This window comes from Chroicocephalus ridibundus, chromosome Z (assembly GCF_963924245.1).
Source record: "Chroicocephalus ridibundus chromosome Z, bChrRid1.1, whole genome shotgun sequence".
Taxonomy (NCBI): Eukaryota; Metazoa; Chordata; class Aves; order Charadriiformes; family Laridae; genus Chroicocephalus; species Chroicocephalus ridibundus.
In genome coordinates, this window is record NC_086316.1 from 24,892,207 (window position 1) to 24,917,346 (window position 25,140).

General features: G+C 43.5%; 1 protein-coding gene across 1 annotated transcript in view; it reads left to right on the top strand.

Moving 5' to 3' along the window:
• Positions 1 to 10,523: 10,523 nt before the first annotated feature.
• Positions 10,524 to 25,140, top strand: part of FBXL17 (F-box and leucine rich repeat protein 17) — a 288,146-nt gene continuing 273,529 nt past the window's right edge. The window contains exon 1 of the mRNA XM_063320440.1: positions 10,524 to 11,719. Coding sequence (XP_063176510.1) covers positions 10,967 to 11,719 — 753 coding nt within the window. The 5' untranslated portion in view covers positions 10,524 to 10,966. The remainder of the gene's footprint in view (positions 11,720 to 25,140) is intronic.

Sequence of the window (25,140 nt, forward strand, 5' to 3'; positions counted from 1 at the left end):
TTTTCTCCTAAGGCAGTAGCCCCTTCAAAGTTGCATATAGTTTTAACTTAAAGATGATACTTCATAGCTAATCTTTAAATATCTGGATATAAAAGATGTAAATTCGGTGCATTCTCCAACACTTAAAAAAATTGCTAAATGGAAGCAAAACACTGCTGACATTTTTAGCATCATCACTTCATTATAGGACAAATCTTAATTGGCAAATGTTTAAAAACCAAAATACCCTGAAATGAAGGATTTCCTAGGAAAGTGGTGTTGGAGACTGGAATGCAGGTGTTGTAATGCTTGTAAATAGATTATTACTACACGCTCACTAGAGAATCTTCATGCTGAGAGAGAAGGAAAAATTATAGCAGGTCAGAAAACTGTGAAACATGCGCCCTCTCTTCTCCTACCCTCCCTTTAATTATTGACAGCCTGTCATTTAGGTGCTGTGGTACAATGAATAATAAAACAGAACTCAAACTGCAGGTCTCGCCGGGATTCACTCTTCCAAATCAAATACTGCCATCTTCAGGGAGACCGTGTTTCATGTTTACCAGCTCGAGGGCTTTTTAATTGCTGGGCAGATCATCACCTCAAAGAAACAAAAAGCTCGTTACTTCCATGCTCTGCCAGACAAGGGATTGATACCTTGCATAAGACGGAAGGGGATCTTGAGAGGTTCTCTTCTACCTTAGGGTATAGGTTTACCACTACCTAAACACACCTAGCTGTTACGCTGAGCAAAACATTGATGAGAACAACCAACTATTTCTCTTGTTGTAATGAGAGCTTAGCAGTTAAGATTATAGCCATACTTGAGATGCTAACTGCTGAAAGATTATAGCCATACTTGAGATGCTAACTGCTGAGTACTTTCGAGTATGCAGACTGCATGTTGTCAAACACATAAGCAGGTCATTGTAGAAGCAGAGTGTAAATTATTACAGTTAAGTGGGTTAAAATTATGTGTCAAATTTACATATTTTTTTCTACCCTTCCAATAAGTAGACCTTTAAGATGGAATTTGAATAACAGATGTTTATCTCTGCAGTACAAATCAGAAAAGGCAATTTACCCCAGCAAACAGGTAAATTGTTCAATATAGACTACCCAAGTATTCAGCAGAGCACTGATATTACCTTTCCTTTTACTTCTACAATGCCCTGAATTGAGATGACCTACTGTATTCAGCCATAAAGATCACACAATGAATTAGACAGTACAATAGTTGAAATGAAGACTAAGTCTGTAAAGGTATAGATAAGCAGCCAAGTCTTTCTTTTAAACACTGAGAAACAGATTTTCTAAATTCCTTATTAGAGTGCAAAATCAGATATTTCTGTTTTCCCCAAAATATTTTTTTCATAATGTGAACCACTGCTGCTCTCTTACTGTACTGGCAGGATATGATATGATAATACATACATATTGTATTCAGTGCAAACACATCAGAATGCCAGCCAGCAAAAAACAAGTCAAGAGCAGCCAGATCCTGACCACTGCTTTCAAACAGGCCTGCAGGCCAGTTTAAATTAGGCAGGCTTTTTATGTTCCTTAATATCCTATGAAGGAAAAATCAAATTCTAGGCTACGTCCTCACAGATTTTATGATGTTTCACGTCTTGTTTGTGCTGTTTCTAACACTGTAATCTGTTACTAGGTGTGAGTTCTCTGATCTCTTATCTCTTCTCTATGCTGAAATATTCTTTCATACTTTCATATGCTGCCTCTGTGTTGGGGAGCTTATCCTTTAAAGTGACTCCTCCCACCCCCCAAAGAACTGCTTTTTTTGCAGAAGAACAAGAATTTTATGATATAATTCATCAAACATATCATGACTTCAAAAATCTTCTTCTCCCCAACTTCTCCACCTAATCCTGAAAAACCTGCACTGTGAGTTGTAGAAATCAAAATGTAGGCAAATGAAGATAGCTGAAACTTATCCATTGTCCTTTCCCTCAGCTGCAGCATTGGGTGAAAAAATGAACATAATCAGCCTGCTGTTAAGGAGTTGCTCAAGTAGCCCAATGCTTTCACTGTGGAAAAATAGGATAAAGTTTACATGCCCAACTGTACTTCCACAGTTGCAGATAAAATGGAAGTCTGTGTTACTAATAATTTCCAGCCATGATCACAGTTATGACAGGCACTTATGGAGGTGGGTGCCATCTTCCCAGGTAATCTACAGCTAGGTCTCTGTCACTTCCTAGAAAAGCCCAGCAGTTTCATGCATGTGTACTGCAAATCACCACACATAGGGTGTTTGCAGCTTCACAGTGGAGATAAATCCTGCTCTGCTTCCACTCATCTAGAAGAGCTTCTTCAGGATCATTTTACACTTATAGATAAGAATTTAGATCTTCTATTTCATAAGTAAGACAAAATACACTTCCTGTCATCCATATTCTGTAGGATGTGAACGAAAAAGTGCCTTCACTGTCTTACATGATCTTCTGGGAGCTGCTCTGAGCAAATTCTGCTGGATTTAGTCAGCATACAACACAACAGACAGCAATGCCTGTCAGCCTGCACCCCCTCTACTTGCCCAAGAAATAGGCTCACCTCCATTTTTATTCCAGGGCCAGGAGAACTAGGCAAAGTGAGAAAAACATTGCAGAGGGATAATTTGAAATTTGAGGCTGAAGGAAGATCTTGCTCTTGCAATCAGCTCTTGTCTTCTATCTCTTTCCTCCCTTCCCTTTTTCCTCACTCCTGTGCCTGAAGTTCCATACCAGTGCTCATCCAGTACAGCACAGTGGACCACATCTCTCTTACTGCCTTGTTGCCAGCTAACACATGTCTTGCTCTGTGGAAAAAACAGTCAGGAGGAAGAGCACTTTCCCCAACCCCTGCACCATGCTCTTCACCAGCAATAGCTTACTGTTCGGTATTGGTGTAACCTTTGCAGCTTGATAAAAACTGTAGGTCTACAGGAGTGGAGGACTGGGGAACCTCCATTCATACTCATGTTGACTGAGGGTATTGTTGTGGTTTAATCCGGTAAGTAGTTCAGCCCCATGCAGCTACTCACTCAATTTCCTCCCAGTGGGGTGACGCAGAGAATCAGAAGAGTAAAAGTGAGGAAACTCATTGGTTAAGATAAAGGCAGTTTAATAGGTAAATGTGCAAGCTAAGCAGAATAAGTAATTAATTCACTGCTCCCCATGAGCAGGCAGGTGTTCAGCCATCTCCAGGAAAGCAGGGCTCCATCACACCCAATGGTTATTGGGAAAACAAATGTACCCCCTTCCTCCTTCTTCCCCCTAGTTTTATTGCTGAGCATGCCACTATATGGTCTGGGGTATCCCTCTGGTCAGCTGGGGTCAGCTGTCCCTGCTGTGTCCCGTCCCAGCTCCTTGTGCACCCCCAGCCTGCTCGCTGGCGGGGTGGACTGAGAAGCTGAAAAGGCCCTGATGCTGTGTAGGCACTGCTCAGCAATAACTAAAACATCCCTGTGTTACCAACACTGTTTTAGTCACAAATCCAAAACACAGCCCCATACAAGCTACTATGAAGACATTTACCCTATTCCAGCCGAAAGTGGTACAGGTACCAAAGGCAGGTCTGTGCTAGCTCTTATTGTTGTGTAATTTATTGCAGGCTTTGTGGCTTATCTACAGACTACATACATTTTTCTTTCTTTAACAGCACATACCCTTCAAAATTTGTATTTCAGTCATGACTGCGGTTCTGTAAGGTTTCTATAGCGCTCTATAGAAACAGAAAGAGAACAAGGAAGAAAGAAGTGAGGCTACTGAGTAGACGTCCAGATAACACGGACAAGGTCACCTCTCTGCAAAGGATCTTCTGCCTCTTCCATTGGCTTCTGCTAATGCTTCTGGGACCTTGACTCATGTATTTCAGGGCTGGCCATTTATATTAGACATCATTAATATTTGCTGCTCTGTAGTTTCTTCCTCTCACCCAAGAAGGATTTTATATGACATTCAGCCAAAGAATTCATCCAAAACTCAGTGGTTTTTTTCACGTAGGACGACAAGTAACAACAACAATACTGAGTATTGGTGACCAAACGGCACACAATGGCATCTAGCAATCCAAAACAAATATGCAGCTTCCATTTGTATACAACTTGTCAGTACCTTGCATCTCCCTCTTAGATACAGTTTTCTATCATCCAATTATCTGCTTAATATTATCTTTTTACATGAAGCACGCACTCAGACTTCAGTCCATTACAGTCCCATGTGATCAACTCATGTTGTTTATCTTAAATTCTTTATTTTCATAGCTGGTCTGCCCATCCTCGTTGTATCAATATCATATATGTAGTGTGTACACCTCATTAATGTTTCGAATGTACACATCTTGCTTGTTTAGTCTGTTACCTAACTGCTTACCAATCATCGCTGCAAGCATTCCAGCACATCAGTTGCATAGCCACAATAATTAGACTTCCTGTTTTTCAGGTTTTTCAGTGTTGTTTTAGCTTTCGCTGAGATAAAAGCAATTGCAAAGCAGTTAACACACTACAGGCAAAAGAAGAAAGCTACGTTGATCCCAGAATTTAACAAACTAAGCTGCAGATCTAATACAAATAAGCTATAAAGGCATGAAATTGGGTTCTTAATGGACAATTAATAAATTTAATCTGATATCCAATCATGAAAAGTGTGAGATTGTAGTATAGCTTTTTCATGGGCGTGGTCAGACCAAAAAAGCTTTAAAATGGAGATTGGTAAATGTAGTCAACAGGATTATGCAATGTAACTACCCATGATTGAATTGACTCTGGAGGTGTCTCACAGACCTGTATTTTCATATAGATTCTGAAAAGATGAAACTTGATTAAACATATGCATATGATCAGAAAACAGGACATAGTTTTTAATCTGTCATGTTAACACTGGATGTCTCAGAACGTGGATATTAGGTCATTATTCCTTTTACACAGAGACCACCTGTTTATCAGGCATTACATCTTGCTGTTCTCAGATGAGCAAATGTTCAGATGAGCATTCGTAGCATAAGTTACTACTTTCACATTACAAACTTTCCACTGTATCATACCACAGATTTCAAGCTCTTCAGAGCCTGAAGTGCACATAAAGCGCCTGGGAAAATGAGGCTTATATCTCTCTTGAGTTTTCTATGAGCACGCTTCCAAGCAGATACCATAACTTACTGTCTTGATAAAAATGTTGCAAGTTATCCATACTATAATTGCCATATACACGAACTTTGATGAGAAAGTTACAACAGATTGTTGTAAAAATAGCAATAAAACCAAAAATATACCAATAAGGAAAAACTTCAGGTCTCTACTTTGTATTTACTTTTATGCTGTTTCTAAACCCAAGGTGCTGGGGTTTAGCAATTCTGCTACTTCCTTCCATCTATTCCTTAATCATGTTCCTAACACACCATTTAAAAGCAAATCCATGCCTTAAGAACCTGTTCTCATGAATTGGTAATTTTATGAACTGTTGGTGGGATCAACCAGCAACAAGCTATGGCAATATTTCTCATAGACCCAGTTTCCTGAAGGTCAGTCCTGAAATGCAGATGAACATGCACTTATGGGTATCAGGCCCAGATAGAATATGATAACTATTTTTTGAATTTTTATTTCTTGTGTTCTTTCGCAGCTCAAAAATTAAATACCATCCTACTCTTGGGTCATCAACCTGTGTGGCCTATTTAAATATGCACAGAGATAACATTGAAAAATGCCACAATCTATTGCTATATATGTAATAAACCTTTAATATCATAAATTTAGGGGATTTTACTGCTTAATTTCTAGATCGTGTTAGTTGTAACTTTCAGGCTTCCAACATTACTGGTTTTATGACTTCTAATTTCATGAAATAGATACAGTGATAATGAAGAAATGAAGTGTTAGTTATATCTTCCTTCTGACATTAATGCGATGAAGATTTCACAGCTGTTAAAGATCATATAATATTTCATCCTGCTTCTACAGCAAGCAGTTACCATGCTTCCCTTGCATGAAGCAATAGTGACATCCAGTGTCAAAACCCTTGCACTGATCAGAAGCACCATACACTTCTCTATGTTTCTCACTTATCGTTCAACGTTATCATTTAAAATTTGTTCAGCTCTTGCTGGCTATCAGAAAAAGGACAGTCTACCATCTTGAAAAGTGGTCTAAAGCCTCCCTGTATGTGTGCATGTTTGTATTTTAAGTCTTGTCTAGATTACTAAAAACAAACTAAAGCTTATTTATCGTACTGACGCCATTTTCCTTTTGAGATGAGATCTTGATCACAATGAATTTGTTTTACAGTTCAGAAATTTTAGCAGATGGTGCCTTGAGAGAAATGGGTTTCAACTTCAGATGGAAGAGTGAAAGCAATGGAAATAATGTGGCTGCCTACAAATACTACAAATCCTTGAGGAACTTTGAAAACCTACTTAATTGAAACAGCTAGATGACTAGACACAGATACGTATGTTTAAGTAACAAAGATACTCCAAAAGAATGCTGTTAATTAGGATGTGGGTAAAGGTTACATTTCATCACAGCTGGTGAGTCCCTGCCCTGCCCTGCCTGCCCCATGGGGACCCCCTGTGGGCCCTGATGCCCTGGCCTCCATGGCATCTTGACAGCACCATTGGCTTGTAACTTGCCTACTTACTGTGTTCAAAAGTTCAAATTTCACTACATGGAGCAATTTCAGAAATAATATAATTTCTGATACACATTATGTCTGCTAAATCCTTTGTGGCAGTGGCCCAGCTGTACAAAATATTCCATTCTCAGGTAACAGTGGCATAAAACCACTGAGAGGATCAATCTACTTAGAGGGGAAGTAAACATACTGAATGTATTTATGGTAAACACGGTTGTTGGGGTTCAACCCTGGCCGGCAACTATGCACCACACAGACCCTCACTCACTGCCCTCCTCCTGCTCCCACCCCAGTGGGACAGGGAAAGAATCGGAAGGGTAGAAGTGAGAAACAAACTCATGGGTTGAGATAACAACAGTTTAATAATTAAAAAGAAATAATAGTAACAACAATAGCAATAATAGTAGTAGTAGTAGTAGTAGTAATAGTAATAATAAATTTGTAAGGAAAAGACGGAGGTGGGGACAAAGAGAGAGGAAAATAGAACCCAAGAAAGACAAGTGATGCAAATGAAAACCACTGCTCACTACCAACCGACCAATGGCCAGCCAGTCCCTGAGCAGCAGCCCCCCCCCCCCCAACCTTCCCCCTAGATTTATTGCTGAGCATGATGTCCTGTGGTCTGGGGTATCCCTTTGGTGAGCTGGGGTCAGCTGTCCCGGCTGTGTCCCCTCTCACCTTCTTGTGCACCCCTAGCCTGCTCATTGGTTGGGGCAGCCTGAGAAGCAGAAAAGGCCCTGACTCTGTGTAAGCACTGCTCAGCATAAATGAAAACATCCTTGTGTTACCCACTATTTTCAGCACAAATGAAAAATACAGCACCATACAAGCTGCTATGAAGAAATGTAACTCTATCCCAACCGAAACCAGCACAACAGCGAAACAAATAGGATTTTGCAAAGAAAGCACATGGCTTTCTCTATACAAGAGAATACTGATAGGTAAAAAACCTATCTGCTGAGACTCCATCCATTACATGGGGGCATTCAGCTGTCTAAACAGGGGATGCCATAGAGCAGCTGGTGCCCCTACAGGCCATAGCTATGCCCTCTGTCACATACCCCGTTCCTTTGTGGGCAGCTCTGTCACTCAACACATCTAAGAAAGAGCTACAACTATTCGTAGGCAGTTGAATCCCACCCTCTGAAACTTCATCCAGGTGACCTTTTCAATATCAGATGACCAAAATACATGATTCTACATATAAATGACAGAATTGGCTAAATCCTGATCCTGACAACATTGGTGAGATGAATTCAGTAAATTAAAATAGCAATATAACAGATGTGCAGAGGAGGCAGTAAAAATGAGCAACAGCAGTAGAAATTAGAAACACAGTACTCGAGGTGGGGCCTCACCAGTGCGGAGGACAGGAGGATGATCACTTCCCTAGTCCTATTCACCACACTGTTCCGATGCAGGACAGGATGCTGTTGGCCTTCTTGGCCACCTGGGCACACTGCTGGCTCATATTTAGCCAGCTGTTGACCAACACCGCAGCTCCTCTTCTGGCAGGCAGTCCTCCAGCCACTCTTCCCCAAGCTTGTAATACTGCATGGGGTTGTTGTGACCCAGGTGCGGGACCCAGCACTTGGCCTTGTTGAATCTTATACCATCGGCCTCAAACCATCAGTCCAGCCTTACCACAGCCCTCTGTAGAGCCTTTCTACCTACAGCAGATCCACACTCCTGCCCAACTTAGTGTCATCTGCAAACTTACTGAGGGTGCACTCAGTCTCCTCATCCAGGTCATTGATAAGGATATTAAACAGAGCTGGCCCCAATACTGAGCCCTAGGGAGCACCACTTGTGACTGGACACTAACTGAATTTAACTCCATTCACCACCACTCTTTGGGCCCAGCCATCCAGACGTTTTTTTATCCAGCAAAGCACATGCCCGTCCAAGCCCGAGAATTGAAAACTCTATCATTGCTATGCCCAAGATGGCCTTCAGCCACCACAACACTCACAGGTTCTCTGTTCACCAAAATATAAACCTTGAGATAAGATTATTTTTCTCTAAACATTATTGTCTCAGTTTCTCACTCCTGCTCCGTGGACAGTTAAAATTCATTTCTTGTATCTCGTGCTGGAGCAGACAAACAACATGTGCTACACTGATTCCGCAGAAGTCGTTCTGAAAATGTTTATGGTTCTAATATCTGCCAATACAACTGCCAGTGGAACAGCTCCGCTGTCATCTTTAGGGCCAAAATCTTGTTACCGGATAAGTGACAGTGCATAGAATGAGTAGCATATGAAAACTGACCATTTATGATCTTAGTTTTCTTTCTTTCTTTTATTCTGCAATCTTTACAGCAACAAAAAAAAACCCCTCAGGAGCAGTGTCCCAAAGACCAAATTCAAGGATTGAGCTGTAGTTATCAGGAGAAAAATGACAAGAATTACGTAGGAAAATTATCTGAAGGTGAAATTGCTTCGGAAAGACAGATGAGATGAGACGTGTCCTTGTCTGTGTTCTGTGCAAGTCAACTTATTTCAAAAGGAGGTAGCAGAGATGGATCACGTCAAGGTAAATATTAGAGGAATGGGAAGAATTCCATGATATATATGTGTATGCATGGTGTGTATACATCTCAAAATAATGGGTCAATATATATCAGACATGAAAGTGACATGCAGAAGTCAGGCACCCTTGACAGCATTTCTGTAGGAAAAACTAGTATGTGATGATATAAGTAAAGACCATGCCACAATGACTATTCAGAAGCTGCACAGCCAGATTTAAAAATTATATTTATTTTGAATATTTGACATTGCAAACATTTATTCTGAATGCCATTTAGTTTGAAGGCTTGACTTGGATTTCCATCTTCTCTTAATGTTGTCTTTGTTTGTTCTTATTGAAATATACATTTCAAAGCTGAGGGAGGAAAAGACCTTGCCAAATTTTTGCCAAAATTTGCTGCAGTTTATATTGATGGGTCTCAGTGACTTATAAATTCAGATAAAATATTCTACTGCTCTACTTTTATTCAATGGTATATTTAGTATTTTTCTCATAGCAAACATATTTTTACTAAGCTGTTGAAGACTAATAATAATACAAGTAACAAACAAAAATAATAGCGTCACAGGTATTTTAGTCCTAACATAACTTGTTCCTGGGAAAAAAGCAAAAAGACCTGCTTCACAGTATGTAATACTGGGCATTTCTTTTGCTGCTCTTTGTTATCTAATAGTGGCACTGCACCATACATACTCTAGCTATAACTTGCCTTCTCCATCCTGAAACACCTTTTACTAAAGACAACATTCAATATGTATTTAAACCTATATATGTAAGTCAATTTACACCAATAATTTAGAACTGAGTGCTGAAACATGCAAAGGAATTTTGCTAGGCATTGAGGATAGTCCTAATTGAAGCATTATGGCCCATTTTTGCCAAGCTTTATATACTCTGGGCACCTGCAGGGAGGTACAACATGCTGCATTTGGAGGTGAGCGTCCAAGGAGCAGGGGCGTACAGGGATGGAGGCCCTTGTTCTGGCTGAACAATGATTTAAAACAGCAGAAAACAGGTATTTGCCGGAGCACGTTGGTGGGAAGAAGGCATTGACGGAGAAAATTTGGTGTGGGTCTCAAAGCTTGTGCCACCCTGTCGCTCCCAAATCCCAGCCGTGGTCCTGCACGGATGCGCACCTCAGGCACCAGTGGGCAGGAGCCTTCTCATCCTTCCCTACAAACTGTGACCAAAAAAGCCTTTATTTCAGGTATTCAGAAATGCGTTAAGTATTCTATACATATTCTATACATATAATAATACACGAACATGCGTATGATATGCTTAGATACTGACTCCACACATCTGGATTTATACGCACAGTGCATTTAAACAATGCCATGTACGCTGCACGCAGTGGCTACGCCCGCCCGCACCCCAGGGGTGTGTGTGGCAGTGAGTGCGTGTGTGGCAGTGAGTGCGTGTGGGGCGATTGAGGGGGTTGTGGGTGGGATGGGGCAGGGGCAGCCCGCGCCCCCCCCGCGGAGCCGCCACCGGCTCCCTGACGGGCGGCTACGAGGAGAGGCCGCCGGGCCCGCCTCTGCCGCCGGGCCCCTCAAGGCCGCTCCCCGACGCCGCCGCTGGCGGCTGCACCGTGAGGCGGCGGCCCGGTAGCGGAGCGCCGCCCCCTCGCCTCCCCCGAGGGAGGTCAGGGCGGCGGTAGCGGAAGCTTCTCCCTCCCGGCGCCGCGTCCCGGAACCAGCCCCGCCGCTGCCGCCTCCTGTCCTGTGCCGGGCCCGCCGGCTGCCGCCCCCGCCGGCAGCATGACAGCGCCCGCCGCCGCCTCCCGCAGGTGACACCCCGCGGGCCCTTCCGCCTCTGCCGCCTCCTATATGGGCCACCTGCTCTCCAAGGAGGCAAGCAGCCTGAGCCGGGACCGCGACCGCCGCTGCCGCCGGGGGAGGAAGGTGCCGCCGCGCAGCCGGAGCTGCTTCCTGCGCGGGCCCTGCATGCTCTGCTTCATCGTGCACAGCGCCAGCCCGCCCGCCCCGGACCAGCCCCTGCCCGCCGGGGACCCCCTGCTGCCACCGCCGCCCTACGCGACCCTCGCCAGCGCGGAGCAGCGCGCCGCCCGCCGCCTCCTCCGCCTGCCGCCCGCCGCCTGGGAGCCGCGGGGCCGCTGCCAGCGCCTCCTCCTCTCGGGCCTGCTGCCCTCGCCGGTGCGGGGCCTCCTGGGGCCGGTGAGGCCGCCCGGAGAGGTCGCCTCCGAGATGGTGTGTAAGCGCAAGGGGGCCGGCCTGCCCGCCTGCCCGCCCTGCAAGCAACCGCGCTGCGCGGCCGCTGCTGCGGCGGAGCCCGAGGCCGCCGCCTGCCAGTGCCCCGGGGAGGCGCAGCTCTGCGCCCTGCCCGCCGCCGACAGCTGCGCGGCGGGCGGTGGGGGAGCGCCGGCCCGAGAGGCCGCCGGGGACAGCGGCGGCGGGGGGCAGCCCACCTCGCCGCCTCCTCCCGCGCCGGAGGAGGAAGGGGAGAAAGAGAAGGAGAAAGGTGGCGAGGAGCCGCTGGAGCACCCCGGAGACTGCTGCCGAGAGCCGCTGCCGCCGCCAGCCCCGGACATTAACCAGCTGCCGCCCTCCATCCTCCTCAAGGTGGGTCGGGACGGGAGGGCGGGCTGGCCTACTCCCTCCCCGCGGGGAGGAGCGGAGGGACGCGGAGGCCCAGGGCTTGGCCTGCCTCCGGGGTGTCGGTGTCCCTGGGCGGGCTCGGTGGCTTCTGGGGCCCGGCAGCCGCCACCTGCGGCGGCTGCCGGGACTGAGGGGAGGGAGCAAGTCGTTAACTGGAGGTGAGGACAAGGCCATACTGCTGGAGAAGCTGCCCCGTTCTTCAGCCTGGAGAAGGGAAGGCTCCGGGGAGACCTTGTAGCAGCCTTCCAGTACCTAAAGGGAGGCCTACAAGGAAAGATGGGGAGGGACTTTTACAAGGGCATGTAGTGGTAGGACGGAGGGTAATGGCTTCAAGCTGGAAGAGGGTGGATTTAGGCTAGATATCAGGAAGAAATTTTTCACTCTCAGGGTGGTGAGGCACTGGAACAGGTTGCCCAGAGAAGCTGTGGATGCCCCATCCCTGGAAGTGTTCAAGGCCAGGCTGGATGGGGCTTTGAGCAGCCTGGTCTAGTGGGAGGTGTCCCTGCCCACGGCAGGGGGTTGGAACTAGATGATCTTTACAGTCACTTCCAACGCAAACCATACTATAATTCTATGACATATTTTTTGACTCGTACCTGTTAACTTTGTAACATGTCCTTCACAGGTAGCTTATTTATATCGCTGATGGAGTACTCAGCAAGGGGGACAATCACTGTATTTAGTGCTTCTGTGTAGGTCAGAACTACATAGATAAGTTTTCAGTGTTGACTGGGGGGAAAAAGGTTGTATTACTGTGTATTTTGAGTCAATGTTGGGTTTACCGGTTTCACAGTCAGCCTGAGTATTTGTAGCCCTTTTGAATTGCATGCTTTCATAACCTCTTACCCTGTACCTTCAAAGAACAGTCTCGCTTTTTTTCCTGTCCCTTTTGCTTTCTTTTGGTTCCTTTAATACTACTTTCTGTTGAGAACTACTTTTCAAGCTACTCTGTTGATCTAGTCAGTTTGCTGCCTTTCTGCAGCTAAGCCTTAGGTAAAAGGATGAGTCTGGCTGTAGCTGAAGCCTGTGATGTTTTCCACAGTTTGATGCAAGTACATCTTTAAATTTTGGGGAACAGAGTTTCAGTATTACGGCAGCTTGCTCTGGGGTAAGATGGCTAAACTTGAAGCAGGGCATGATAATGGCGGAGACTCTTCTTGTTCTTTGCATACTGCAACTTCTAGAACCCCAGTGTAGAAACTACTTCCTTTCCTCTTTTGTTAACAAACAATCTACTTACCTGTCTGTCTTGCAGATAAAATGAATTCTGTGGCATTTTCAGTTTGTTTGTTTTGGTGTTTGTTGTTGTTTGGTTTTGGGTTTTTTTTAGGTACATGTGAATGTGTTAGTAAGGGTACATCATGTTTTATAGATGCACTATCCAAATTCCTTTTTGGCAAATATTTAAAACTCTTCTATTATTCTTTCAAACTATTCTTTGAACATAACTTTTTCTTTGATATTCAGTTGTTTTAGGATTTCAAACCGGACTGACTTGATTAGTGTGGCTTATACACTTTTTCTGATCAATGGTATGAGTACTTTTCTGTGGTTACTTTAGTACTCAGTTTCACTTTTTCAAAAATAATAACCTGTAACTGTCATAATTCGTTTAATAGTGAAGGTATGCCATGCCCATCTCACTATGGACTAGTTTAAATATTTTTCCCATGTGGTTTTCTGTTTTATATTGACACAGTACCTCATTTGTATGTGTAATTTCAAGGGTTTTCTTTGACATATTCCTCACCTCCTGCAATTATTTTGTCTCTTCAGTCTCCCTGTAGTCCAGCAGCTTCTGCAATGTTTTTGAAAAAGGCTGCACTTAATTCCAGCAGCTGGAAGCAACCTACTCACCTGTTGGGGGGGTGGGGGGTGGGAGTGTTGTGTGTGTGGTTTTTTTTTTTTTTTTTTTTTAATTATGTCACACACACACCCCCACCCATTGTTGCCCCCTCCCCCATTTGCCCTTCAGTCCTTAGCTAGACTTGTGGGTTGGGTTGGTTGTTTTGTGGTTTGGGTTTGGCTTTTTTTGGCTGCTTCCAAAACATCCTATTCTGTTATGGGATGTATAATTTCAGATTTCTGATCAGGTGTCTTGTTAACTGTATTATGCGGGTGCCTAAAGGCCTTCATGTGCTAGGTTTTGATACACACAGACTATCCCAAATAGAATCCTTTCTCCAAAGGTGCCACTTTACTATGAGAGGGTGGGAGACAAATAAACCCAAAGTCTTTACTAAACTTTTCACAGTAGGCAGTGGAGACACAAACCTTCATACAGGGACAAGAGATTCCACCTTCAGAAGTCTTGGGAGGAAGGTCCTGGGTTTTTGTATGTGTTCCTTCCCTTAATTCCCATCTCTGCGACCTCCTGACAGCACAGGAGTGGCTATCACCCGTGTCTTTATGTGGGCTGGAGAGAAGCCCAAAGAAACATTTTAGGATTTCCTAAGTAACAGCTGGCTGCTTAGAGGTGGCACCATGGCCTGTCAGGTACAGTTCTGTTGTTAAGCAGTTGTTAAGTCTCCCCTAAGTGAAGGATACGGTGCTGGATGGAAGGGTTTGTCAGACTGAACTTGGCCTGCAGGTCGTCGCATGGGTCCTACTGAATCGGGAAGTTTGTAGTGCATTGTGCCCGTTGATCCTGTTCCCCTGGCTGGGAAGAGGCCTTTTCCTCAGCATGGGGGGCCAAAAGCACAGATCAAACACGCTTACAGATTGCTTTGCTTTTCATTTGGTCACTGAAACACATATCAGAAAAAAAGTGTTATACAGTGGGCAAAATTTCATCTGTAAGCTTTGTAGATGAGGGTGATTACCTTTGACTAAAGGGTAGTTTAAATCCATAATCTTTAAAATCTGAGGGGAGCTAAGGAGTTACAAATCAGTTGATTTAACTGTAACCTAGAGGGATATGTGAATGAAAGAAAATAAGGGAGCTATTTGTAAGTGTGCAATGCAGAAGATTACAAAATCTTGTGCTATATATCACTAAGTTTTCAAAACTTTGTGCTATATATCACAAGCGTGGACCTGCTGTGATTTCACTGCTGTTTATTTCTGGAAAGCAGAAATTAATCTTCCTGTTGTAGCACTTGCCTCTTTGCAGTGCTGCTGTTGAATAAAAAAGTTAACTGGTGTAAAATGGTCTGCAGACTGAGTGAACTTGGTAATGCTGATTCAAACACTTTGGATTTTCTTTTGAGCTGTATTAATAGGAATTGTGCATGTAGAACAAGGTACAGAAGTTCTCTGCTGTGCTTGGTGCTTTTAAATCCTCTGGTAGAGTACTGCATTAGGTTGTGGGCACAGGGGTCTCCTTAAAAAATCCACAGACAAATTGGAGAGGCATCAAAGGAGAACTAGAGGTCGTGGAAACATGGCCCGTGATGGTAGTTGGAAGATTCTGTTCAAACCAAATGACACTTCTGTTCAGGGGGAAGACTGAGATGCCTCATAATCTCTTATTATGAGAGAATTGATAAAAAGTCCGACTGCGTTCCTGTCCTTTGTCAAATAAAAAGAAATCATAAGCTTAATTTGATGTGCGGGAAGTTTAGGTGAGATACTTGGAAAACAACACTGTGAGAAGATTTATGTCTTGACAGAAGTGGTTTCCTGTTTCTGAGTTTATATGAGGAGTTGAGATTTTTATGTATTAATTCCTTTTTTTTTTTTTTTTTAACAGCAAGGAGGATGCCCTTATCAGGGATGTTCTAGGCTTACTTGAACTTGCTTCAAAACAGAGAAGGGTCTAGAATAGATGACCTTTTCAATGTCATCTTTCTTGGTTTTGCTGCTTTTATTTTTATAAAGCATGGACACATGCTGCTCTGCAGCAGAGACCTTGCGAGTTTTAGCTTAGAGCTAATACACTATGAACAGACGATAAGTGTGTGTATGTATTTCATTTAACTTAAAGTTTTCATAAATATATTATTATTTGAGTCACTACTAGCTCCTTTTCTTGCATATTTACTCAACGTTTTTTACTTATTTTTCTCATTCTTCCCTTGCTGTAATAACTTGCATGTTTGCTTTTGTTGCTGTAATAACTTACATGTTTGCTTTTGATAATACTGATATTAAATGCAGTGCTGGCATTGCTAGCAGCACTGCATGTAAGATTATTTGAGTGATATGAAGTGGGTTTGATAGACAAGAGCTAGACCTTTAGTTTTGTCTTCTGACTTCTGAATGCTGGCATTTATTTTTAATAAACTTGCACCTGAAAAGACTGGATATACATGTTACAGTTGCACTGTGATTTTATTTTTTTATTTTTTTTTTAATTTTTTTCTGGCCTAGTCAGGAGGCAGAGGCATCAAAGTACATCATTTGGATGTATTCATCCACAATTTCATGGAGTCACTATTGTAATACCAGCTTTTTTTCCTTCTTAAGCTGGCGTTCCTATCAGTTCAGTCATGTAGAGTTTGCGTTGAGCCTTACTTTCAGCTCTAGCACTGAGAAAAATGGAAGGGGTTTTGAAACTTTGTGGCTGATGCAGGGAGGTAGATGTTCATTTATTTCAATCTTAATTGTTCTGCTGAACTCCTTTTTCTCTAGCAATGGACAACACAGCAAGATCGCATTCCCCCCCCCCCCTTTTTTTCTTTTTTTTTTTTTTCTTTTTTCCCCATGAAGCTTACTGTCACTCTGTGATTGCAGCAGGGAAATGAACCACCTTTAACTTCACTGTGCTGGTGCTGGGCTTCTGGAAGTGCAGCTGAAGGGTACAGTTATAAAGGAAAGGTGCGCCAGTAGACTAGTAACAAAAGCAAAGGTAGTGTGTGGACGTTACTTCAATGATAAAGTTCTGAAAGATGTCCTGATACATTTTGTGATTTGTTGCATAATTATAAAAATAAATAAGTATTTTGCTTTCTACAGGGGTGTGTGTAAGGGTGACTTTTGTGTAAGCATGTATGTTTTCACGTTACAGAACGAGAGTTATGTGATGGAGGAGACAAATATCTTGGAATTAAATTTTTGCTTTTTCCTGAAGGCAGATGCCTTGACACTCATCTCACATGGCTGACAGAATTTTCTCCTATTGTTGTTTAGGTGTTGCTTGGCTTGCTTTACATCCCCGAAACTATGTACTATTGCATGGAGAAAACTAATGGATTGCAAGATGTGTAGTGTTTGAATGCAAAGTAAATTAAATATAGGTCTTGCTTTCATTTCCTATTCATTTATTGGGTGGCTGTTTTTGTTCAGGGTGCCTGGACTGTGTTTGGTCTTTCACAAATTTTTTGTATTTCGGTGTCTTCGCTTTTAAACTGTTGTGATTCAGAAGCAACACGGGTGTCTTTTAGTGAGGACAGATGGACAGTGGAGGACATGTTCTTTTGCTGTTAAGGCTATGAACTTTTTGGTTTCAAAACAAATCTAGTTGATGCAATGTAATGAAAACAATATCATAGATATCTATTATTCTTGGATACGGAAGATTTTTATTGAGAAAACTTGATTTGCAAAAATCTTTACCCTTCTAGTTAGATTGAAAGATCTTTCAAATGAGAAAAATGGACAGAAATAGGAGATGTGTGGATTCACCTTTTACAGTCTGTCTTCTGCCATGAGGCCTATGGTCTATCTTTTGTTCATGTTCTTAAAGTTCATGTTCAGAAACACACTCATCGTTCTTAAAGTTGGTAGTATCTTTAAAGAATGGTAGTAGGAATCAACTGATTTTTCTTGCCTCTGTTCCTAAGGCAAAAGCTTCTTAAGTCTTTGCAATCAATAATTTTAACGACTTGACTGCGGTTTTTAAAAGTCTTTTATTTTTGAATAAGAATTGTCTTTTGATAAGTTAAAATTCTTTCTTGAACTATGCTTATGTTTATTTCATATTTAGTTTGTATGATGTGAATTCTTGATTTTTGGTTAACTTGATGCTGAGGATATTGTGTCAGCAAACGCACAATTTTCTAGTGTTACACTTTTTCATAGTAACATTCATAGGTGTGATTAACTTTTCATTGTTTCCTTTGATTACAAGTGCAGTTAGATATCTCCTCCACTTGATTGAACTGTGTTTGAGAAACTTGATTTATGGCCAAAGTTATCAAATACTTACAGATAAACTTAATTTAATGCATGAATTTATGGTATTTAAATCTTATCTTTAATCTTTTAAGAGAAAATATTTATAGGCTATTTGGATGGGGCTTTGAGGCGGGTTTTTTCGTTCTTTCCCCTGTTCCTGCTGAAATGCTAACTTTGAACTTTTGTACTAAAAAGTAGTCCTTTTTTGATATATAGCTTGAAATACCTATCATACATTTAATGGAGAAACAGTGGGGCATTGTTAAGGGTGTAATGTCTGAAGCCTGTCACATAGGGACTTGATGGTGAAGGAGACAATTACATATAAGAACTTTTATTTCTAGCTTTTCTGGTTCGACCCTTCAATAATATTTGTAACTTGTTTCTTTTGAGAGTGATGAAGGATATTTCAGTCTCGCTGGTGCTTGGGAAGGGGGATTAGACAGGGAGTTGAGGAGGGGAACAGTGAGTATCGGGCATGTAGGTGTACATGCCTGAGTACAATTTTCAGGAATTAAATGCGTTAACTAGTGCACCCACTGCCCTCAGAAAGTTATCTATTGTAAGCAGGAGTTAAATGAACAAGCTTGGGGGTAGGAATGATTTTGGCTTTCAGCTGTATTTATACAGCCTTAGGAATTAAAAAGTAAGTTAAAATGCAGGATGATTAAGCTGCCATGTTATCAGTACATATCTAGAGAATGAAACTGGTGAAAGGATGGTGAGGGTCATCAGAATGAGTTGTAGAATTGTATCCATTAGTGTGGTATTTTAACTAGCAGGTAAGATAATCCCTTAATATAAGGACGATGTGCCACCAAACTGGAATATGTATAGGCATTGCTACTAAATTCCATTTAATGTAATTCAGTACATCTTCTTTTAACAACTGCAAGCTCTGAAGAGAAACTGAAGTTTTACACGTCCTGGTTTTGTCTGGGATAATTTTCTTCCTAGTAGCTGGTATAGTGCTGTGTTTTGGATTTAGGATGAGAATAATGTTGATATCACACTGATGTTTTAGTTGTTGCCGAGCGGTGCTTATACTGAGTCAAACACTTTTCTGTGTCTCACACCACCCTGCCAGCGAGCAGGCTGGGGATACAGAAGAAGCTGGGAGGGGACACAGGACAGCTGACCCAAGCTGCCAAAGGGATATTCCATACCATGTGACATCATGCTCAGCATATAAAGCTGGGGGAAGTTGGCTGGAGGGTGGGGGCCGGCTGCTGCTCGGGGACTGTCTGGGCATTGGTCGGTGGGTGGTGAGCAATTGCATTGTACATCACTTGTTTTGTATATTATTTTTTCATTATTATTATTCCTTTTCTGCCCTATTAACTGTTTTTAACTCAACCCATGAGTTTTACGTTTTTTCTGATTCTCTCCCTCATTCCACTGTGGGGGGAAAGTGAACAAACAGCTCTGTGGTGTTTTAGCTGCCTGCTGACTTGAACCACAGCAACATGTCATCATTCAGAATCCTTTTATAGTTGGAACTTTTATAGCTATTGCAGACAACAAAACCAGCAAGGCCTTCTCTTTGAACCCGTACTGCTTGTGTAGCTTCTGTGTCTGCTCCTGGAACTTCAGAAATTACTTTGTCAGCAGCTACTTTTCCCCTGGTGGGAAGTGCTTAAGTAGGATACGTGATACACTCTGGTTATTGTTTCTCTAAGAAGTCCGTTTGCAACACCTGTACACTCCCTACTTGTCTCTGCAGCTAGAGTTAAGTACAGCATGGACTAAAACATGACCACAAGTGCTTTCAGGCATTTCTTCCAGAATAATATTATCTGTGCAGAAATACTGTTTGTGTCCAGTTCTGAATCAAACTTGCATTTTTTTTTTTTTTTTATTTTGGCATTGCTGCTGTTGCAGTAATGCATGTATGTATGTAATGTAGTAGCAGTAGGTGGTCTGTGATTTGTGAGGGCTTTCAGCTTTTGGTAGAATGGTAGTTGGAACAAGAATTATTTAAGGGCTTTCATATTCACAGTGGCAGCTGGATTAGCAACAGTCTTTCCTAATTCTATGTTTGCTATGTTCTTATTTTAAGAACTGCAAGCTCTTGTTTCTCAAAGTGAAGGTGATATTTACACAAATAGGCAAACTTATTTCCCACTCTAGCAAAGATTAAAGTATTTTATAATGCCAGCCTTGGAATCCCTTCTTAGTATTAATTAGAGTCAGCCTGATACCTGTCTAAATATAATACGGATCATATTGTCTTGTTCACTTCTGATGTTTTTGTAGCTTATAAAACATTCAGTCTTCTGTTTCATATTGTTCATGCTTTTAGTAACTTAGAATTTCTGAGAATCATCAGACTGTCATCTTTTTCTAATGCTTAGAATTACAGTTTTGCAGTAGGCGTGTCAGATGCCAAATTACCACTTAGTATTTAGTGCATTTTCCCTGGTTGACTGGGGGTGATGGTATTTTTTGGGTGCTGATCACAGCCACCTCCTTGCTCTGTGCGTGGATTCACCAGTTCAGACAAAGAACTGCAGGGTGGAAGCCAGCATTGATTGTCTGCCTGTGTTCAACTGATTCCCTAATAAGAAACATCTATTGACTCCTGTAATGGTCAAGCAAAGGCCTGTGGGGAAAAACAGGATTCATGCACAATCCTTCAGCACTGTGAGGAGTGTTACGTAAAAGGTTGTGAGTTTCTCATAGCTAGAAGATGGGAGTGATAAATCTTGCAAGCATTTACAGAAGGGAGTGAATTTGACTTTTTTATTTGTAAATTATTACTTCCCCCCACCCCCTTTATATTTTGCAGATCTTTTAGGAGAATCAACCAACTCCCCTTTGCCAAGGGGGCTTAGAGGGTTATACATATTTAAAACCACTAAGCTAAACCATCCCCTAGAACAAGGGACAGTAATGGTTTTACTGTTGACAGTTGATTGTCTAGTCTGTTTGAAAGATCACCCGATGATGGAAATTCTGTAAGTTACCAGGTATTATATTCCAATCCTTCAATGTCCTTAGTTCAGAAGCCTAACAAGTTTTGAGACTAATTGTCCAGCCCACCACAAAGAAGATGAAAGTGGTGTTCTCACTAGTTTTTTTACCCCCTTTGCTGTACCTTTTCCTTGGTTAAACAGTCCTAGTCTTTTCTTTGAATGTTTTCATGTTTTCTAGACCTCAGTGCCTTCTTATGGACAGTCTTCAGTATTTTCAGATTTTCTTGAGCATATTGCCTGAGATTGGCTATAGTGCTTCTACTTAGTACTTGATGTCCTCATCAGCTGAATGGGAGAACTGTTTCACGTTTTACAGTCTGTACTCCTGTGCAGGTATCTTAATCCTGTGATCGCCTTTTTACATTATAGGATGATGTGTAGATTGAAGTTCATTTGTGGTTACAGGGTACCTTCATATGTAACTCTTGACAGACCTTCTTTTTATATTTATTAATAAAAAACAGCACTTCTGAGGAAGGGCTGAATATAATAGACATAACAGCAATTTATAAGCCTGCCATAAAGTTGGAGTTTATTCTTTTGTTTCAGGCTGCTATGTTGTTCAAAACCTTGGGGTATAAAATACTAATTCAGTGCTTAGTTCCCTTGTGTGACACTGATTAGTCATGGTCACTGATAGTGACCATGAAATGATAGAGTTTTCAATTCTGCGAGAAGCAAGGAGAGGGGTCAGCAGAACTGCTACCTTGGACTTCCGGAGGGCGGACTTTGGGCTTTTCAGGAGCCTGGTTGACAAAGTCCCCTGGGAGGCAGTCCTCCAGGGCAAAGGAGCCCAGGAAGCCTGGGTGATTTTCAAGAAGGAAGTCTTAAAGGCGCAGGAGCAGGCTGTCCCCATGTGCCAGAAGACAAGCCGTCGGGGAAAAAGGCCGGCCTGGCTAAACAGGGAGCTAGTGTTGCAACTTCGGGAAAAAAAGAGGATCTATGGCCTCTGGAAGGAAGGGCAGGCCACTCAAGACGACTACAAAGAGGTAGTGAAGCTATGTAGGGAAAAAATCAGGAGGGCTAAAGCCCAGCTGGAGCTAAACCTGGCTTCTGTTGTCAAGGACAACAAAAAAAGCTTCTATAAATATATTAGCAATAGGAAGAGGACTAAGGATTATCTCTGTCCTCTAGTAGATGGGGCCGGCAACATAGTGACCAAGGATGAGGAAAAGGCTGAGGTACTTAATGCAGTCTTTGCCTCAGTCTTCAGCAGTAGGACCAGTTGTTCCCTGAGCACCCAGACCCCTGAACTAGAAGACAGGGATGGGGAGCAGACTGAAGCCCCTCTAATCCAAAGGGAAATGGTGAGGGACCTGCTTCAGCACCTGGAGGTGAACAAATCTATGGGGCCGGATGGGATCCACCCAAGGGTATTGAAAGAGCTGGCGGAGGTGCTCGCCGGGCCACTTGGTATCATTTATGAGCAGTCCTGGACAACCGGAGAGGTCCCAGCTGACTGGAGGTTAGCAAATGTGACACCCATCCACAAGAAGGGCCGGAAGGAGGATCCGGGGAACTACAGGCCAGTCAGTCTGACCTCGGTGCCTGGGAAGGTCATGGAACAGATCCTCCTCAGTGCCATTACACGGCACATGCAGGAGAACAGGGTGATCAGGCCCAGTCAGCATGGGTTTGTGAAGGGCAGGTCATGCCTATCAAACCTAATATCCTTCTATGATAAGGTGACCCACTTAGTGGATGAGGGAAAAGCTGTGGATGTTATCTACTTGGATTTTTGCAAAGCTTTTGACACTGTTTCCCACAGCATTCTCCTGGAGAAACTGGCTGCTCATGGCCTGGACAGGTGTACTCTTCGCTGGGTAAAAAACTGGCTGGATGGCCGTGCCCAGAGAGTGGTGGTAAATGGAGTTAAATCCAGTTGGTGTCCAGTCAAAAGTGGTGTCCCCCAGGGTTCGGTGCTGGGGCCGGTTCTCTTTAATATCTTTATCAATGATCTGGATGAAGGGATTGAATGCACCCTCAGTAAGTTCGCAGATGACACTAAGCTGGGCGGGCGTGTTGATCTGCTTGAGGGTAGGTTAGCTCTGCAGAGGGATCTGGACAGGCTGGACCGATGGGCTGTGACCAATGGTATGAGGTTCAACAAGGCCAAGTGCCGGGTCCTGCACTTGGGTCACAACAACCCCATGCAGTGCTACAGGATTGGGGCAGAATGGCTTGAAAGCAGCTCGACAGAAAAGGACTTGGGAGTGTTGGTTGACAGCCGGCTGAATATGAGCCAGCAGTGTGCCCAGGTGGCCAAGAAGGCCAACAGCATCCTAGCCTGTATCAGGAATAGTGTGGTGAGCCGGACTAGGGAAGTGATCATCCCCCTGTACTCGGCACTGGTGAGGCCCCACCTCGAGTACTGCGTTCAGTTTTGGGCCCCTCGCTACAGGAGGGACATTGAGGTGTTGGAGCGTGTCCAGAGAAGGGCTACAAAGCTGGTGAGGGGCCTGGAGGACAAACCTTACGAGGAACGACTGAGGGAGCTGGGGTTGTTTAGCCTGGAGAAGAGGAGGCTGAGGGGAGACCTTATCACCCTCTACAACTACCTGAAAGGAGGTTGTAGAGAGATGGGGGCTGACCTCTTCTCCCTGGTGACAAGTGATAGGACGAGGGGAAACGGGTTCAAGTTACGTCAGGGGAGGTTTAGATTAGATATTAGGAGACATTTTTTCACTGAAAGGGTTATTAAACATTGGAATAGGCTGCCCAGGGAGGTGGTGGATTCACCATCCCTGGAGGTGTTTAAAAAAAGGGTAGATGGGGCACTGAGGGACATGGTTTAGAAGTGGCTCTTGTCAGGGTAGGCTAAAGGTTGGACTCGATGATCTTAAAGGTCCCTTCCAACCTCAACAATTCTATGATTCTATGATTTGCTCTACCATCTCATGCCCCCTTCCCACAAGACTGATGTCCTGGTTCTGGTGGGGATAGGGTTAGTTTTCACAAGATGGGATACAGCCCCACCTACATACCCCCAAACCAGCCAAATGGATATTCCTTACCGTGTGAGCCATGCTCAGTATATAGCTGGGGAGCTGGCTGGGAGAAAGGGCAGAAAGAGTGCATCAGAGTGCAAGCCACCATTTGCTTTCACTTGGAGGGGTGTCCAGTACACCTGGAATTGACTGCCCCAAGCTGGGGTGAAAACACAGCCCTAACATTTGCCATGGAGTGATCCAGACTGCACTGGAACAGGGTGAAGCTCTGGAACACCTGCAGTACGTTGGTAACATCATTGTGTGGGGCAACACAGCAGAAGAAGTTTTTGAGAAAGGGAATAAAATAGTTCGAATCCTTCTGAAAGCTGGTTTTGCTGTAAAATGAACTAAGGTCAAGGGGCCTGCACAGGGGATCCAGTTTTTAGGAATATAATGGCAAGGTGGATGTTGTCAGATCACAATGGATGTGATCAACAAAATAGCAGCTATGTCTCCAGCAACTAGTAAAAAGGAAACAAAAGCTTTCTTGTTAAAAATGTTGTGTGAGCAGATGCAGGCAGGACGCAGGAACAACCACAAAACCGTGGGTGAAAGGCAAAGAACAAGTTTAATCTTGATACCTCACGGAGCAGGGAATCTCTGAAGCAACACCTGGGTAGAGTCACACAAGCAGGGGATGTGGACACCGCGGAGTGAGAGAGAGTCCTTGGCAGTGAGAGAGTCCTTGTTAGCAAGAGCGCGCACCATCTTTCTGTTCTTGCTGGTATTTAAAGGGTTCAAACAGGCATAGTTTTCCCGCTGTGCTTTGATCTTCTTCAACAACAGTCCAGGATTCTCAAGCAGCTAGATAAGGTGTCCCTGAGCGCATCACAGACTTACGTTATCTAAGTGCAAGTGTTTTACTTGCAAGCACCCAAGACTGAAAAACGATTAGTGTGATATGTGTTTCCCAGAACCCCGGGTGTGAATCACTTGAGTGTATTTACAATTCTCCTTGCCAATCTTCCGATCATCCGTTGCTTTCCCACAAATGTGCTGTACACTGCAGCTGGGGAGAACTGTCCTACCTGAAGCTTCTGGCAGAAAGCACCAGGGGAGACCTGAGGTCAAACCCTAGGGTTTTGGAGTTCGAGATACAGAGGATCCAAAGCCTGCTATACTCCAACAGAAAAAGAAATATTGGCAGCATATGAAATGGTTTGAGCTGCTTCAGATGTGGTTGGTACGGAAGCACAGGTCCTCTTAGCACCTTGACTGCCGCTGCTGGGCTGGATGTTCAAAGAAAGGGTCCCCACCACATATCATGCAACTGAAGCTATGTGGAGTAAGACTGCACTGATCACACAGCAAACTTGAATGAGAAACCCCAGTTACGCAGGAATCTTGGGAGTGATCATGGACT